We start from the raw sequence: 16,027 nt of genomic DNA on the forward strand, positions 1-16,027 counted from the left end.
AATGACTCTTTTTACATCATTGTGAATATTTGACAGCCTTTAACATGGGTTCTGTTATGATGGGTTCAAGTGAAACTCATATTCATTTATATATATTCTTCTCCCTCCAACGAAACGAAGCGTTGCTATAATTTCCAATATGGCGAAAATATTGTGGCGAGTGAAATGAGTACGTCAATTTTTTTCATAAAATTTATCAAGAAGTTATATTTAGAAAATTGCTCAAATTATAAAAATTATTTAAATGAGTTATCTTAAGATATTTTAAACCAAAAATCTGTTTCTAAAAGCGAAAATTGTGCCAGAAAAGTGAAGACGGATTTAAAAATATATCTACATATACTCAAGTTCTCGCCGATTAGAAAAATTTTGTTGGTGTACTGCTGAACTGAAAATTAAAATAATTTAAATAGCATTTATTTTCGCAAAAAATCTTTTTAAAGGAAATTCTTAAAAAAGAAAAAGAAGTATTTCGTGTTAAGGTGATTTAGTAAAATTAGACATGCAAATATTCTAAGATTGATTTCCAGACAAAAATATGTACTTATGTAGATTGACAACCTACTTGAGTTTTTCCCCCATTAAATTAAATATTTATTAATATGTGAATAATAATTTCACAACGTAAAATAATTTTTTCAATTTTTTTTTTTTAAATTTGCAAATTTTTTTGATATAATATATTTTTGTGAAGATTAAAAGTTAAAAAAAGACAAAAAAAATATTACGCATGCTGTTTTCTAGTCAATTAGGAATAAGTATCTACACGTACACTTAAAAAATTTTTTTATATATGTTTTATATTGAAATTTGTAATAAAAATACAGCAATATAAAGAAAAAATATTTAAAGAAAATATTTTATTTTTCAAAATTAGGCAGTGCTTTTTAATTTGCAATATTAAATTTACGTAGGTACAGAGAAAAAAATAATGTATCTGTATTGGATAATTTTTAAAACCAATTGGACAATACTGGTTAGGTAGATGGTTAGTTTGTAATGCAAAATATATTTGGGATGCTACATTAATTTTTAAAGAAGTTTTCTTATCTGAAAGATTTTCATAATTTATATTTTAGATTTTTTATATAACATATATTTACATATACATATATAATCAATTTTATTTACTTAGCCGGTATTTTTGGTAAATTTGATAATGCATATATGTATCTGATAGGTAGCTATATACGTAGATGCCACTACCTGTTTATTTGTTTTTGCTTTGTTAAAAATGAAAAATAAATGCACTTGCATTTCATTATAACCTTGAGACTTCTCAATTGTCATTAAAAAAAGTATTACAGATATCTAAATATATATATACACATATCCAAATATATACACATATTTATGGTCAAAGATATCTTAGTTTTAGATCATTATTAAATAAACTTACATTTCTATTAAATGAAAAGTGACTGTATTTCAATAATAATATAGAAATTACATATAATCCCATTAAATGATCAATTTTGATTTAGGTGTAAATAAAACACTGGCCAATATTTCTGTATTCTTAAAAAGAAAATAGCAACAAGAGTAAGAATATTTTAAGAACGAAAAAATGCTTGTTTTGTCTGGAAAAAGCAATTTTTTTTTAATGTCAACATTACATACCTATATTAAAATATTTTAAATTTCAATTTGCAGCTCAAATTAAAGAAATAAAATTGATTTAAGCAAAGTTAAATGATTTTAATTTTAAAATTGTTCAATATAAATATTTTAACGTAAAATAGAAAACAGGTATATCCAAAAATTTGCTTAAATTGGGAAAAGTGGCGGCACAACAAATTAAAAAACAACAATTGAAACGGAAATTTTTATTTGGATTTTCTAATAATAAATTACGACATCCAATACATCGTATCGCTAAACGACGAAAAAAGAGAAAATTTAATATGACTACGGATACTCGGAGAAGAGTTAAATTGTATGCTCTAAACGCAGAAAGACAATGGGATGACAGAGGAACTGGTCATGTTTCTTCAAATTATGTTGACAGGCTGAAAGGTAAGTATAAAATATTAAAAATAAAACATTTTAATTATTTGGTGGTTTTTAGGAATATGTTTATTAGTTCGAGCTGAAGCCGATGGTTCTTTACTGTTAGAAAGTAAAATTCAACCTGATACTGCATATCAAAAGCAACAAGATACATTGATAGTGTGGTCAGAAGGCGAAAATTTCGATTTAGCTTTAAGTTTTCAAGAGAAGGCTGGGTGTGATGAAATATGGGAAAAAATTTGTCAAGTAAGAAAAGAAAAATATGCTTTCAAAATTAAAAGTTTCTCTAAAATAATATAATAATTTTTGATAACTTAGGTCCAAGGCAAAGATCCATCTGTTGAAATTACCCAAGATATAGTGGAAGAGTCAGAGGATGAACGTTTTGAAGAAATGTCTGATTCAGCTCCGCCAATTGAACTGCCCCCATGCGAATTATCGCGTCTCGAAGATATATCAGAAACAATCGCAAGTGGACTAACTACACCACTTCGCAAAGAAAAGCTAGCAATGGCATTAGAAACAGAAAATTATATTAAAAAACTGTTACATTTATTTCACGTATGCGAAGACTTAGATAATTTGGAAGGCTTACATCATCTTTTCGAAATATTCAAAAATATTTTCCTTTTAAATAAAAACGCGTTATTTGAAATTATGTTTGCTGACGACACAATATTTGATGTTGTTGGCTGTTTGGAATACGACCCAAGTTTAACTCAAACCAAGAAACATCGACATTATATTAAGAATTATGCTAAATTTCGCGAGGTGATTCCAATTAAAAATCCAGATTTATTGGCAAAAATCCATCAAACGTATAGGGTGCAATATATACAAGATATGATATTACCAACGCCATCAGTTTTCGTTGAAGATAACATGTTAAATACACTTTCGAGCTTTATATTCTTTAACAAAGTTGAAATTGTGACATTAGTACAAGAAGATGAAAAATATTTAATTGATTTGTTTGCACTGTTAACGGATCCTCAAACGCCAGATTCAAAGCGGAGAGATGCTGTTTTATTTTTGAAAGAATTTTGTAATTATGCACAAAATTTGCAGCCGCAAGGAAAAGACACATTTTACAAAACCTTAACATGTTTGGGTGTTTTACAAGCGTTAGAAATTACATTGGTTATGAATGATCAGGAAACAAAATCAGCATCAATAGATATTTTAACGGCGATAGTGGAGTATTCACCGTCAATCGTAAGGAATTATACCTTACAGCAAGCTAATAAGACTGATGGGGTATATTTGCAAACTTTCTCTTTAGTAAATTCTTAATACTCCTTATATTATTTCTAGGAACAAATGTTAATAAATATTGCAATTGAACAAATGCTGTCAGATTCCGAGCCAGAGCTTGGTGGGGCTGTACAGTTGATGGGAGTTATTAGAATATTGCTTGATCCTGAAAACATGTTAACGGAAAAAACTGATTTTTTAACATTCTTTTATAAGCATAGTATTCAAACACTTATTGGTAAATGAATATTATACTCTTTTTATTTGCTGGTATTGTTATATAAGAAATAATATTACTTTTAGCTCCACTTTTATTAAATACAATGGATGATAAACTTCAAAATGAAGATTATCAAACTGTACAATTATTGGGATTAGTTTTAGATATCTTATCATTCTGTGTTGAGCATCACACTTATCATATTAAAAATTTTATAACGTCAAAAGATCTCCTAAAGAGAATTTTAGTGCTGATGAAAAGCGTACATACGTTCCTGGTTCTTGGCGCCCTTAGACTTTTAAGAAAAATTATTGCACTTAAAGATGAGTTCTACAACAGGTAAACCACTTTAAACTTTAACTAATATAAATTTTATGACTTTGTAACTATCTTGTTTTATATTTTTATTTCTTGTCATAATTAAGACACATTGTAAAAAACGATTTATTTGCACCAGTTGTTGACGCATTCATAAGAAATAATGGCAGGTATAATTTGCTAGAATCTGCAATATTAGAACTTTTTGAATTTGTTAAATTGGAAGACATCAAAACATTGTGTGTTTATTTTGTGGAAAAATTCAGCAAAATTGTAGATGAAATCGAATATGTACAAACGTTTAAATATTTAAAAACCCGATATGATCAATATCAAGAGAGATTAAAAGACCGTGATAAGTTATTGATGAGAAACAGCCGGTATCGACGCGATCAAAGACAGCTGGAAGAAGAAGAGGAAATTTGGTTTAATGAAGATGATGACTTTGCCGAAGAACTAGAAACATATGGTAAACGTAAGTAAATACTAAACAAGTTCATGACTTTTTTTATTAAATAAGAAATAATACTGCAGTCGACAAAAACGGCCCAACTCAACATCAGTCATCTCCACAACAGAAAAACTCTGCATCAGTTAGTATGATCGGAGCTGCAGCTTCAAATAATAATTTAAATCAATCTGTTCCATCTTTAAGTACACAAAATTCAAGTAATAATCAACAATCATCAAGCCCCTCCCAACATCAACATCCTCTGCAACATTTACAGCAGCAGCAGCAACAACAACAATTGTATGCTGCAGATTATGCCCTTTTAGAACAACTTAAACGGCAGCAACAACAACAGCAAATTGGCAAAAATGCAGAAAACGAAAATCATTTATCGTCACAAGTTGATTCGACATCTATTTCTAACATGGTTGGAGGACAACAACACACTTCATTAGATTCAACATTAAATTCAAGTGAAAATGATGCAAGTAGAAGCTTTTTAGATTCAGATGCTACCAGCTCTTCCCTCAATTCAACTACAATGTCTGTAATAGATTCATTGAATTCCAGTCCTGCCGACAGTATAAATATTAATAATAATAATGACACAAATTCCATAATATCAGCGACAGAGTTATCGTCATCGTCGTCGTCCTCATCACCTTCCGCATCATCATCCTCTGATGAAAATTCTTCAGATACACAACCGTGTCTAGCGGCAACTCAAAATACGACATCAACAACAATAACACCAACTGCACTAATAAGCAATGACACCAATGTTGATGTGACGAAGGAAAATTTTAATAAAGATGAAGATTCACTTAACAGAAACGTATCGAATAATTCTGATATTGATGTTGAGAAATCATATTCCAATTCTATACATGAGAAAAATGATTTAGCTTCTTTAACTACAACTCAAACTACCACATCATTGAGTAATTCGACTAAGTATACAATAGATGTAGAAAATTCAAATAAAGATTTTAATTTAGGTTTAGATGTAAATCAAACTGTTAATGCAACTGGGAATGTTCTCAAGAAGGTATATATTTTGTTTGTTGCAACGTCACAAAAACAAATTTTGTGTGAATGTGTTTCTATTTTTTCGTTTAAAAAAAATAACTTCATTGTTTAAATTCATTTCATTTTAGGGTTTAGTGGATTATGAAGGAGACTCAGACGAAGAGGAAGAGGAAGAAGTTGATACAGTCGCACCGCAACAAAAGAAAGCTCGTATTGCATAGCAATAACTAAATTAAGAGAATTAATTGATATTTATAATGGAAAATTATATATTTAATTAATGCGAGAAAAGTAACACTAATAATTTACCTAAAGTAGAAAATTTTTTAAGGAAATTTCAATTAGAGATTTCGTTTTTATTATAAAACATAATTACTGTTGGTAACTTACCGTTTATAAATGTTGGTGATTAAAGTTGCTAATGTTTGAAAAGGTAATGAACTAAAATTAATAATTATTACGTAATTCATTCATTTTTTTTAGAAATTAAATGTTTTTAAACTGATACAAATTTAAATCAGCATTCAATATATAAAAAGAAAACTTGCAACGTACCTCTCTTTTGTTTTTTATAATATAAAATATTTTCTATATTTTGTGGTATGTTTGTTTTCTGAGTATTTGAGTACTTATATACCGATTGCAAAATTTATATAAATAAAATTACTAAAAAAATTCCCAAATCTTCATAATTACTGACGTTGCAAACTCTCATATTCATAACATTAAAACAAAAAAAAAAAAATAATTTATAGAGCACTAAATTTATACTATTTTAAATATAAAAATTAATATTAAGGTATGTATTAAAAATATATACTAGTTAAAAATTACAATTTATGTAATTATAAATATAATTAATACTTAATTATAAATACTTTTACAACAAGATGAGGAGGAAAAAGTTTTGTGAAAAAATAAGGAGAATAAAACAAACAGAAATTATTGGACAAAAATCATTAAAAAAAACAAGATAAACTATAAATATATTAAATATTATATAGATATAAAAAATTAAAATTTAAAATAAAAGTTTTAAATTTAAGTAAATAAAAAATAGATATATTTAAAAAAAACAAAGGAAAAGAAATTAATAAATTTTTTTTTTGTTTGTTGTCAAAACATTTTGCATAAATTTCAATTAAAAAGTATTATTTCAGAGTATTTGTTTTATAAAATTGATGGAGTTACAGAATACATATATAAAACTTGGCTGTTTCTTAATATGTGTAAGCAAGCACTCATATTTTCTTAAAACATATATTTATACATATAAACATACTTAAAAAAGATTTTTTAATTCAATTTATATGACAAATACTTGTTGTATGATTTAATACGTAGAATTTAAGTTACTAAAATATAATTTAATTTAGAATTTGTTTTTTTAATTAAAATTGCATTATATTTTACTTTTTCAATTATTTTATTTGTAAATATAAACATTAGAGTGGGAATTCATTTATTAGTTACAAAACAAAAGAACAAATGTGTGAAACTAGAAGTTTTTACTATGTACTATTTTAATATTTCTGTGTTTTCTTTCTAACGACCGAATTATGATGAAAAATTAATATGTAAATGCTATACTTTTTTTAAATTGACTGTTAGTTGACTTTTTTTTTGGTCACAAAATTTCATATTAAAATCAATATTTCAATATTAAAAAGTTATATAGCTAAAGAGTTGGAAAGAATAAATCAAAAGTTAAAAAATCTAAGAAAGATAGATATATAAATTAATACCAATCCATCAAATTTTTTAAAATAAAATTTCTTTGAAAATACTCATGTGAAAAACTATTATAATATAATAAATATACATATTTGTCTTATTTAAAATTAATTCTCAACTAATTTATGAAAATGGAATATTTTTTAAATATTTTTTTTGAAAATTTTAGATACATACAGATGTAGATATTTTAATAGAGTTTTCATTGTAAAATATTTATTGAAATGTTTTGTTCTTTTAATGTGAATAATATTTTAATTTTTTCAGTACAATTATTTTAAAAAACATACATACATATGTATATGCCAATCTATAATTACATAAGCTTTTTTTTTTTGAAGATAAAATTTTGCTTAAAAATTTCTTTCTAATAAAAAAAATCATATACATTTTACAAATTAGTCTTCTTTTTTTATTTTATTGTGATAACTCTCAGTAGAGAGCGATCTTTTTTAAAATTTGAATATATTTTTTTATTTTTATTGCAAATTATATATGATGTGCTTTAAAGTTGTTAATTACATAATATGTCAGCCAATTTAAATTTTATACAGTTTAATTTTTGCTAAAAAAAACTTTATTTTACATTTTATAAATGCTTGTACTTGAAAAATATGTCGGCTTTATAATAAATATTTATTGAAAATATCTACAAATCAAATTCAATTTTTTTAAGAATTGTTTCTTTGGAAAACGAAAAATATTTTTTTCAGAAAAGTTATAAAATATTTCGTTTGTTTTAATTGTATTTCGATGGTATTTGAATAAAGTCATTTATTCAATTCTAAATTTATTGAATATGGTAGCAATTTTCGATTTTAGCCTTTCATTAAAAATAAAAAGTTATAAAAAATTTTTAAGTAATTGTGTTTTTAGTTCTTGTAAATAGAAAACCTTTAAAAATTTAACTTTAAAAAGTGTTTACATTCAAAATAGTTTTTATATGACAACATTTCAAATATAAAAATGAAAAATATAATAATTAGAAACAGTAAAAGAAACCATGAAAAAAAACTATTAAAATTGAATTTGAAAATTTTACTAAATTTTTATAAACTTTTTGTTTAACAGTTTTCGAAAAGATGTACTTATGAGTTAGTTTGACTTGTATAATATAAAAATTTATATTGAAATTTTCAATTTGTATATACAACGCACAAGAAAAATTCGGTTTCTAAAAATTCCAATTTGAGGTGAAAAAACAAGATCATTTTCTACATATTTAATGTAATAGCGATTATATTAATGATACGGTTCAAATAGAGTACCTTTGAAATTCTTTTAAAAATGTATATACATCAAATTGAAATTTAATGAATCAAATGTTTTTTTCGTTGCAGCTTTTTTACCATTTAATAAAAAATGGTATCAACTCATAATTATTATATTGTGAATAGTCAATTTGGATAAAACTTTTCATAAGTACCCATTACAATATTAATTTTAATTTAGATAATTCAGATTAAAAGTAAATAAAAAATAATCGGCAAAATTTGGTTAAAAAAGGAACAAATAAATTATAATGAATAAGCAAAAACATAAAAAAACATATTCTTACTTTTTATAAATATAAAAATAAATCTAAATTATAAATATAATATGAGTATGTATATATATTAATATATATGTATATATATATATATATACATAATATATAACATAAATAGATTACATTATAATTTTAATGAAATAATTGACAAAAAATTAAAAAAAAAAAATAAACGTATAATATTTAGCAAAAATTTAATCATGTTTTATTTTGAATAATAGAGGAACGATTTTTAAAAGTGCTTAGGTTAATTTTATATAGCAATGCTATTCAAATTTAAGGTACTCAAGGGCTAGTTTTTATCCTGAAATTTTGGAGAACCAAAAAAATCTTATAAATCCAAATAATTTACAAATTCTGTATTTCAAATTATTAGTATAAATTTTTCTAATTTTACTCATATTTAAAAATCAAACAAAATATGAATAATAATAAGGATGTATTTTCAATTTTTTTATACTTAAATTATATATTTTTGTTATAATTAAATTATAACTTAACAGCTGAACCAAAACAATGTTAATAGTTTTAATTACTCTTTAAAACTGATACAAAATAACTTAACCTACATATTGCAAAATAAGTTATTTAAATTCGTCTCCATTTTTTCTCATTAGATAAAATAGTTTGTATTTTTAGTGAGTGTTCCGAGTCATATTATATAAAGAACATTATAACTGCGAAGAGCCACAAAAATTTTCAAACGGGACGTTGTTGGGCACTACTGATCAGTCATCAAAAATTATTTGTGCATAGAAAAATTTTTATGTATTGCTTCCAATAATCAGCTATAATTTTTTTAATTAAAAAAATTGAATCAAATTCAAACACATTATTAAGTTAATGCAATAGAAATACAACAATTTTAATAAAAAGATAAAAAGAATATATGTACTTCATTTATAATATTCAAACTGCAAATAAAAACCAAATCTAAAAAATTATTTGTGCGTTCTTTTTAATTTGAATCAAAAAACAAAAAGGAGAAAGTAAATTTGAAATTTTAGTCAAAACGAAAGTAAAATTGCAATTCCTAATAATATGTAAAATTGGAATTTCCCTTTTCGTCTATGAAAATTTCTTCCTGAAATTTTTGCGAAATAATTCTTTTAAATTCGAAAAATTTGGGTTTGTAATAACGCTCACGTAATAAACCCTTTAAAAAAATAACTTTTGAGACTGAATGCATAAATAATTTTTGTTGTTTTGTTTTTGCTTGTTCAATGATTAACTTTTTTATTGCTATAATACTCGCTTTTTTAATTTAATTATGTATTTTGAATTTGAGTGATTTTTTTAATTTTTACCAAGATAATACATTATAATGCATTATAATGAATCGTGTTTGAGATCTGTAGAAATGTGACGGAATAAAATTCAAAAAAATGTGTGAGTTATTAATTTTTTTACAGGAGAAAATTATGTCATGTAAAAAATTTACAGGAGAATTCCATCTTTAACAAACCTTAAATTTAACTTTAGAAGATTTGAACAAAACATTCAGAAAATGAAAGCATCATCATTTCTGTCATTTTTGTTCAAAAAGTTTTATACCAGGCTCTGCACACAAAAAATTTCTAGTTTTACAAAGTTTTTGAAAATTTTCTTATACTGTCTGGTTCTGGTATAAAACTTGAAAAAAACTTTAAAAAGAGAAAACAATGACGTAATTTCTCGTTAAGAGAAAAAAAGGTTTGTTTGATAAATATTTTGAAATTTCAAAATTTATTAAGTATTTTATAAAGTTTTTAGATATTTTTTTAACTTCTCCGTCTTGTTTTTTTTTTTTTTAAATTTTGTTTTTTTGCGAGGAAAGACGTCACTGTTTTCTGCTTTTAAAGTTTTTTCAAGTTTTACACAAGACAGGTTTTCTATAATTTTTCTAATTAAAAAAGAGTAATTATAATAGGGTTGAATTTGGTTGAACGCTTTATAAATTTGTAATTAATTTCATGAATTTTTCTAAGGAATACGAGTATACAAACCGGTTTTTTTAATATAAAATAAGTAAAAATAAAAAATTTTCTGACACACAAATAACGACCCCTTCTAACACCCCTTGCTATTTTCATACAAATTTGAAAATTATTTTTGATTTACTCTTTAAACTTCGTTGTCTGATGGATATAAGTATATAAATATAGGGCATTAATACAAGATATTACTTACGCTATAATATTGCCATGACAGTAAATAAAACGACGAACCAAACAAATATTACATTGATTATTTCATTCTTTTTTTTAATGCTATTCATTCAGTATAAAATAAAGTTTGAGTATAATCACTTGGTCGTTTGAATTTAACTTCAATTGAGTTTTCATCTCTTATAAGGCAATTAAAATATACTAAAAGTTCACATATTTCAAATTTTCTTTAAAAAAATTTTGCTCTTAATAGATATAACAATGACCACAGAAGACAGCTCTTGGGTATTTGATTCTCTTGTATGTTTTTTACATGGACCTGTCTGGAATGCTCCACTGCAAACTTTTATTGAAGAAAAATCCTTAAGTAAATAAAAATAATAAATTTAAAAACTTGTAATTCATAAATATGTACAATGTAAATTTATTTTATTTAAGTTTTCGATCCAAATTCACCTTTAAATGAATCAAATCCTGAATATAAAAAAATTCATAACGAATATAAAAATTTAGTTGATTATATGCTTGGTAGTTTTATGGACGTAAGAATAATATAAATTGATGATGCAATATTTAATTATATACCTAGAAAATGCCTTTTAAAACTTTTTTTTTAAGGAAATGCAAATTACCCCAGAACAATTCGAAATTGCATGTCTCGAAGGGAAAAATCAACAGCAATCAGATAATAACGCATTTAGTTTTCACCAAGGACTTTTTCAACAGGTAATCCTAATTATTATATAATTATGAAGGTCCACATACATGCATACATAGATTGCTTTGGTACATATTATTTCCAAAATCTGTCGAAAACATTTTTTCCAAAATCTGTTGAAAATGTGCCACAATCAATTCATGGAATCTATTTAACGTTAAAACTTCATGAGAAATTTTGATTCAATTACACCTTGTAAATTTAAATTTTAAAGTTAATTTTTGCATTTTATATAAATTTTTTTAAAATTTACTTTTAAAATTTTATATATGTAATAATAATATACATATATGTAGGTAAATATATTTATATGTATACGTTAGCAAATGTTACCAAATACATATTTACATACTAAAAGGAAAACAAGTTTAAAAATTTAATAGCAACATTATTTTGAATTTAAACTAATTTATTGTAGATATGGGCTGCTAATGATATCAAAATTTTTATTAGAATGATGACTCAACGTAATGTTGAATTACAACTTCAAGCATTAGATTTATTAGAAAGAAGGCAAAATTCAAGTTCTGTCGATAGTGAAAATACAGAACAATTGGAAAATATAGAAAAAGCTGAAACGTAAGTCCATTACTTCTAATACGTACACACTTTAATGTGTGGTTTTTATTTAAATTTTGTTTTATTATTGTATTCGGAATTTATAAATTAAATGTTATTAATTTTACGAATTTAATATTGAACTTAAATTTTTTTTAAAAGTAATTTACTTTCAACAACTGAAGAGGAAATTACTCAAGAGCTTGAGAAAGTCGTTGAGAGTGAGCTTGCTATGCCAAAAGAGGGTGATTTAAGACCTTTAAAGAAATCTTCAAAAAGAGTTACAATAGATGATAACGAAATTACAAAAATATTAACAGATGAAACTTCACCGAAAGATGATAGATTTGATCGATTAAATTTATTTTTTGAAAATCAAGGTGAATGTTCTTTTCTTCTTTTCACCTGTTAAAGTCGTTTGATAATTTATAAATTTTAGAAGTTAGTTCTGAAGATATAAAATCCCGACAGGAATACTTAAGATCTCAGCGTGATAAAATTTTAGAGATTAAAAAAAAAGCCAGGGCAAGACAACTTAACGAATCAGCTAAACGAAATCAAGATTCTCAGCAGAGTACATCGGGAAAAGGAAATCGTCCGACATCATCTCAAGCCGCACAAAATGCTTTAAGAGGAAATACCAGTGAAATTGTTCCGAAAAATAACGGTGATTAAGTTTATTTCAAAAATATTTAAAACAAACTAATTAGTTTTTTTTTTTCAATATTTAGACGCAATGCAATTACGAAAAACTTTAGCTATGAGATTAAGGACGGAAGTAGTAGAAAAACAGTAATTATATTATGACAATTATACATAGAAGTTTATAATAGCTATAAAAGCTAAAAAGGAATACTACAATAGTATAGTAATGAAAAAAGAAATTTATGAATTTAACTAATTAAATTATTAAAAATTAAATTATAGAATTGTTGAAATAAAAATCTATTTAGCATTTAGAATTAATTATCTTATTAATATCCGGTAATTAAGGCAAGGGCGTTTACCAAAAATAGGATTTTACTTTAACCTGACTTTTTTGATTTTTGATACAATCTGTGGAAAGTAAAATTGAGTTTAGTACTCTTACCCAAAATATTAAAAGAAAATGAAATCCATCATTTTTGCAGACTTATAATATGATGTAAACATGCATTAAAATAAAAAAAAATCATTTTGAAAATCACTTCGAAATGAAATTTTTAAGGCATATATCAATTACATCAGACATTTTTCGATATATGTATGTACATACGATCTATTTATAATTTACAAATATTTTAAAATATCCGTTTTTAAATTTTTCAAAAATTCTCTTCAGAACTACTTTTCTCATCCTCATCATCTTTAATTTTCTTGCGCGTTAGAATTGAATTCTATATATGGTTGACCTTATTTTCCAAATAATTATTATAAATTTCTTGAATTCATGATTTGACATAAATAGATATATGTATAACCTATTAGATACGATGTATCTAATAGGTCTTGAATTCCATTCCTAGGGAAACCTAAAATGAATTTAAATAAGGGAATATAAAACTAAGATGAAGGGTAAATGTGATGATCCTGCATATAAGAACAATTAAGACACATAAATAGTAACAATGAATCTCTTTTACTAGAAACACTTTATATTGGTAACAGAATGTATTTTCAATTTCAGATACCTCTTATCTATCTTCAGATAGATAAGAGGTGGTCACAATAAAACAGGTTTAAATTACATTGATAATGTCTGTCCTATAATAACCGTATTGTTTTTAAGAGCTTTTTTAAATAAATTCTGAAAAGTCTCAAATTATTTTAATTTCTTTTATAACTCCAAAAATATTATAATTATAACTCCAAAGAACAGCTAAAGCTAACGTTGTGCACTCATTTTAAAACTCATAAAATTTTTCTTCAAATGAAAAATCACTCACGTCGAAGGCTCTTTTAGTGTTCTATTCATATGGATTCGATTTAACTATACTGGAAAGATTTTGTTATTCTTTCATATTAAGAAATAGGAGTTATACATTTAAAATTTTTTAATTTTCTTTGTAAAAACTCGTTAAACAAAAAATTTTAAAAATTAAAGAAATTTTGAATGTTTGGATGAAGTGTCCTAAGCCCATTTTAATTCAAAATTAAATGTTACGTTGTTTGTATTTAGTTAGGTAACCAAAACTTTGGTAATGAATGATGAATAATAATAAATAAGTAACACATGTTCTTTTAATAAATTTTCTTCTTTTTATTTTATAAAATACGCTGAACGTATTTATATATGCCAGTTCTTTTATACTGCACATTCTGTTTTTTTTTTCATTTTTTATTTTTTTTTTTCTTACTAATTTTTAAATACAACTATGTTATTTTGTCAATATATAAATTTTTTTTTTAATAGCTATTTATATTTTTTTTATATAAATATACTTTTATATAATTCTTATTTAATTTTAATGCAATATTTTTAAGGTACTAATTTTAAAAATACAAAAACATGTACTATTTATATATATTAATAATCATAATATTAATTAAGTTTATATTAATTTTGAATCAATACAATTTAAAAGTTTATTATGTTGAAGAACACATTTTTCAAGTTGAATTTGCTTAATTTCGTTTTTTTATGTTTGTAATTCTTGTATATTCTATTTTTGCATTTTAAAAATGTGTACAATATTATGTAACTAAAATTATTTTAAGTTCTAATGAAACAAAGAAAAACTAGAACTACAATTAATAAATAACGATATACATATGAATGTATGTAAAAAACAAAAAAAAAAAGACAAATATTAAACAATAAATTAATAATAATTTTTTATACATATAATATGATTTTTTTTAAATAGTTTAATAATATTACATGCTTTATCATTTGTATATAAAAAAAAAAAATAAAAAAAATTATGAGATATATTTTTATCAAATAAAAATTGGGAATTTTTTTTTAATTTTAATGAACTATTAAATTTAATTAACGATTATGAACTCGTTAAATTTTTATTGTATATTTTTATCATATTGTTTTTTGTATAATTTTATTTCGAAATTTTAAATTTTAATTATTTTCTCGCTTTGATTTTGACACTTTTTAATTTTTTATATTTATTGATTTTTTTTTATCACACACCGATAATAAGGAGTTTTGTTAATTTAATAAATTTCAATATTTTTTTTTATAATATTTTTCTCTTTATGAAATACATAAGTAGTTAATATTTATTAGGAAATTAAATTTCCATTCTATTTTTAAATTACAAATATGCAATTATTTTTTTATTTCTTTATATTTTTAATACATTTATGATCAATATTAAATTTTGTAAAAATTGCTTGTTACTTAAAATATAATTAATATAAATTAGTAGATATTTATATTAATTTATATTAAATTACAAAAAAAAAAAAAAAACATTATAACTTATTCGAAAATCAAATAATTAAACATATTTATATAAAGCTCATATCTTTATTATATAAAGTTAAATTGTAAAATAATTATTTTTTAACACTAAAACCATGACGAACTTTTTCGATGAAATCTAAAAATAAAACAAAATTTGAAAATTAATTATATACAATCATTTTTTTTATTATGTTTTGATATATACGTAATTATATAAATAAATTTGTTTTTTAATCTTTTGTAGTATAATTGTTCTAAAGAACAGCAAATATTTTTATTAAAAATATGTGGCATTACTCCAATAAGGGGATTTGAAATAAAATAAATTAGAAGAAGAATTTTGGTTTTTAAATTTTAAAATTTATAAGTCTATTTTAAGTAATTGCTTTTGAATAAAAATGAAAATTTTCATAGTATTGAAAATATGATTTTAAAATATATCAAATAAATTTTAAAATATATAAATTTACAAATAATTTTAAAATATATAAATTTACAAATAATTTTAAAATATATCAATTTACAAACAAAATTTGTTGACCCATTCATTTAATTGAATAAAGTTATTTTGCAAAAATTAATTTATTTTCATGTTACTTATTTGTATTTCATTGAAAATTTTAATCATTAGTACAA

General features: G+C 23.4%; 3 protein-coding genes across 5 annotated transcripts in view; 2 read left to right on the forward strand and 1 right to left on the reverse strand.

Annotated features, from left to right (window-relative positions):
* Positions 1–115: 115 nt before the first annotated feature.
* LOC129614458 (serine/threonine-protein phosphatase 4 regulatory subunit 3) lies at positions 116–7,111 on the forward strand. Of its 2 annotated transcripts, XM_055529046.1 has the most exons (10): positions 116–482; positions 1,654–2,016; positions 2,069–2,256; positions 2,329–3,267; positions 3,325–3,502; positions 3,568–3,823; positions 3,910–4,277; positions 4,337–5,194; positions 5,252–5,301; positions 5,411–7,111. In XM_055529046.1, the coding sequence occupies exons 2-10, from the start codon at positions 1,905–1,907 to the stop codon at positions 5,501–5,503; spliced, it is 3,042 nt and encodes a 1,013-aa protein (XP_055385021.1). In that variant the 5' UTR covers positions 116–482; positions 1,654–1,904; the 3' UTR covers positions 5,504–7,111. The 2 variants fall into 2 exon arrangements, with proteins under 2 accessions (XP_055385021.1, XP_055385020.1); XM_055529045.1 differs by having other exon boundaries at positions 4,337–5,301; positions 5,411–7,110.
* A 3,761-nt stretch (positions 7,112–10,872) lies between these two features.
* Positions 10,873–12,908, forward strand: LOC129614538 (cilia- and flagella-associated protein 36). Of its 2 annotated transcripts, none has more exons than XM_055529192.1 (7): positions 10,873–11,079; positions 11,151–11,254; positions 11,331–11,438; positions 11,849–12,009; positions 12,151–12,368; positions 12,428–12,655; positions 12,720–12,908. In XM_055529192.1, the coding sequence occupies exons 1-7, from the start codon at positions 10,974–10,976 to the stop codon at positions 12,782–12,784; spliced, it is 990 nt and encodes a 329-aa protein (XP_055385167.1). In that variant the 5' UTR covers positions 10,873–10,973; the 3' UTR covers positions 12,785–12,908. The 2 variants fall into 2 exon arrangements, with proteins under 2 accessions (XP_055385167.1, XP_055385168.1); XM_055529193.1 differs by having other exon boundaries at positions 12,431–12,655.
* A 1,945-nt stretch (positions 12,909–14,853) lies between these two features.
* LOC129614459 (PH and SEC7 domain-containing protein) overlaps positions 14,854–16,027 on the reverse strand; it is a 92,646-nt gene continuing 91,472 nt past the window's right edge. The window contains exon 14 of the mRNA XM_055529049.1: positions 14,854–15,527. The gene's annotated coding sequence lies outside the window, so the exon portion shown is untranslated. The remainder of the gene's footprint in view (positions 15,528–16,027) is intronic.

The sequence above is a fragment of the Condylostylus longicornis genome, unplaced genomic scaffold (genome assembly GCF_029603195.1).
Source record: "Condylostylus longicornis isolate FDR11 unplaced genomic scaffold, ASM2960319v2 ptg000110l, whole genome shotgun sequence".
Taxonomy (NCBI): Eukaryota; Metazoa; Arthropoda; class Insecta; order Diptera; family Dolichopodidae; genus Condylostylus; species Condylostylus longicornis.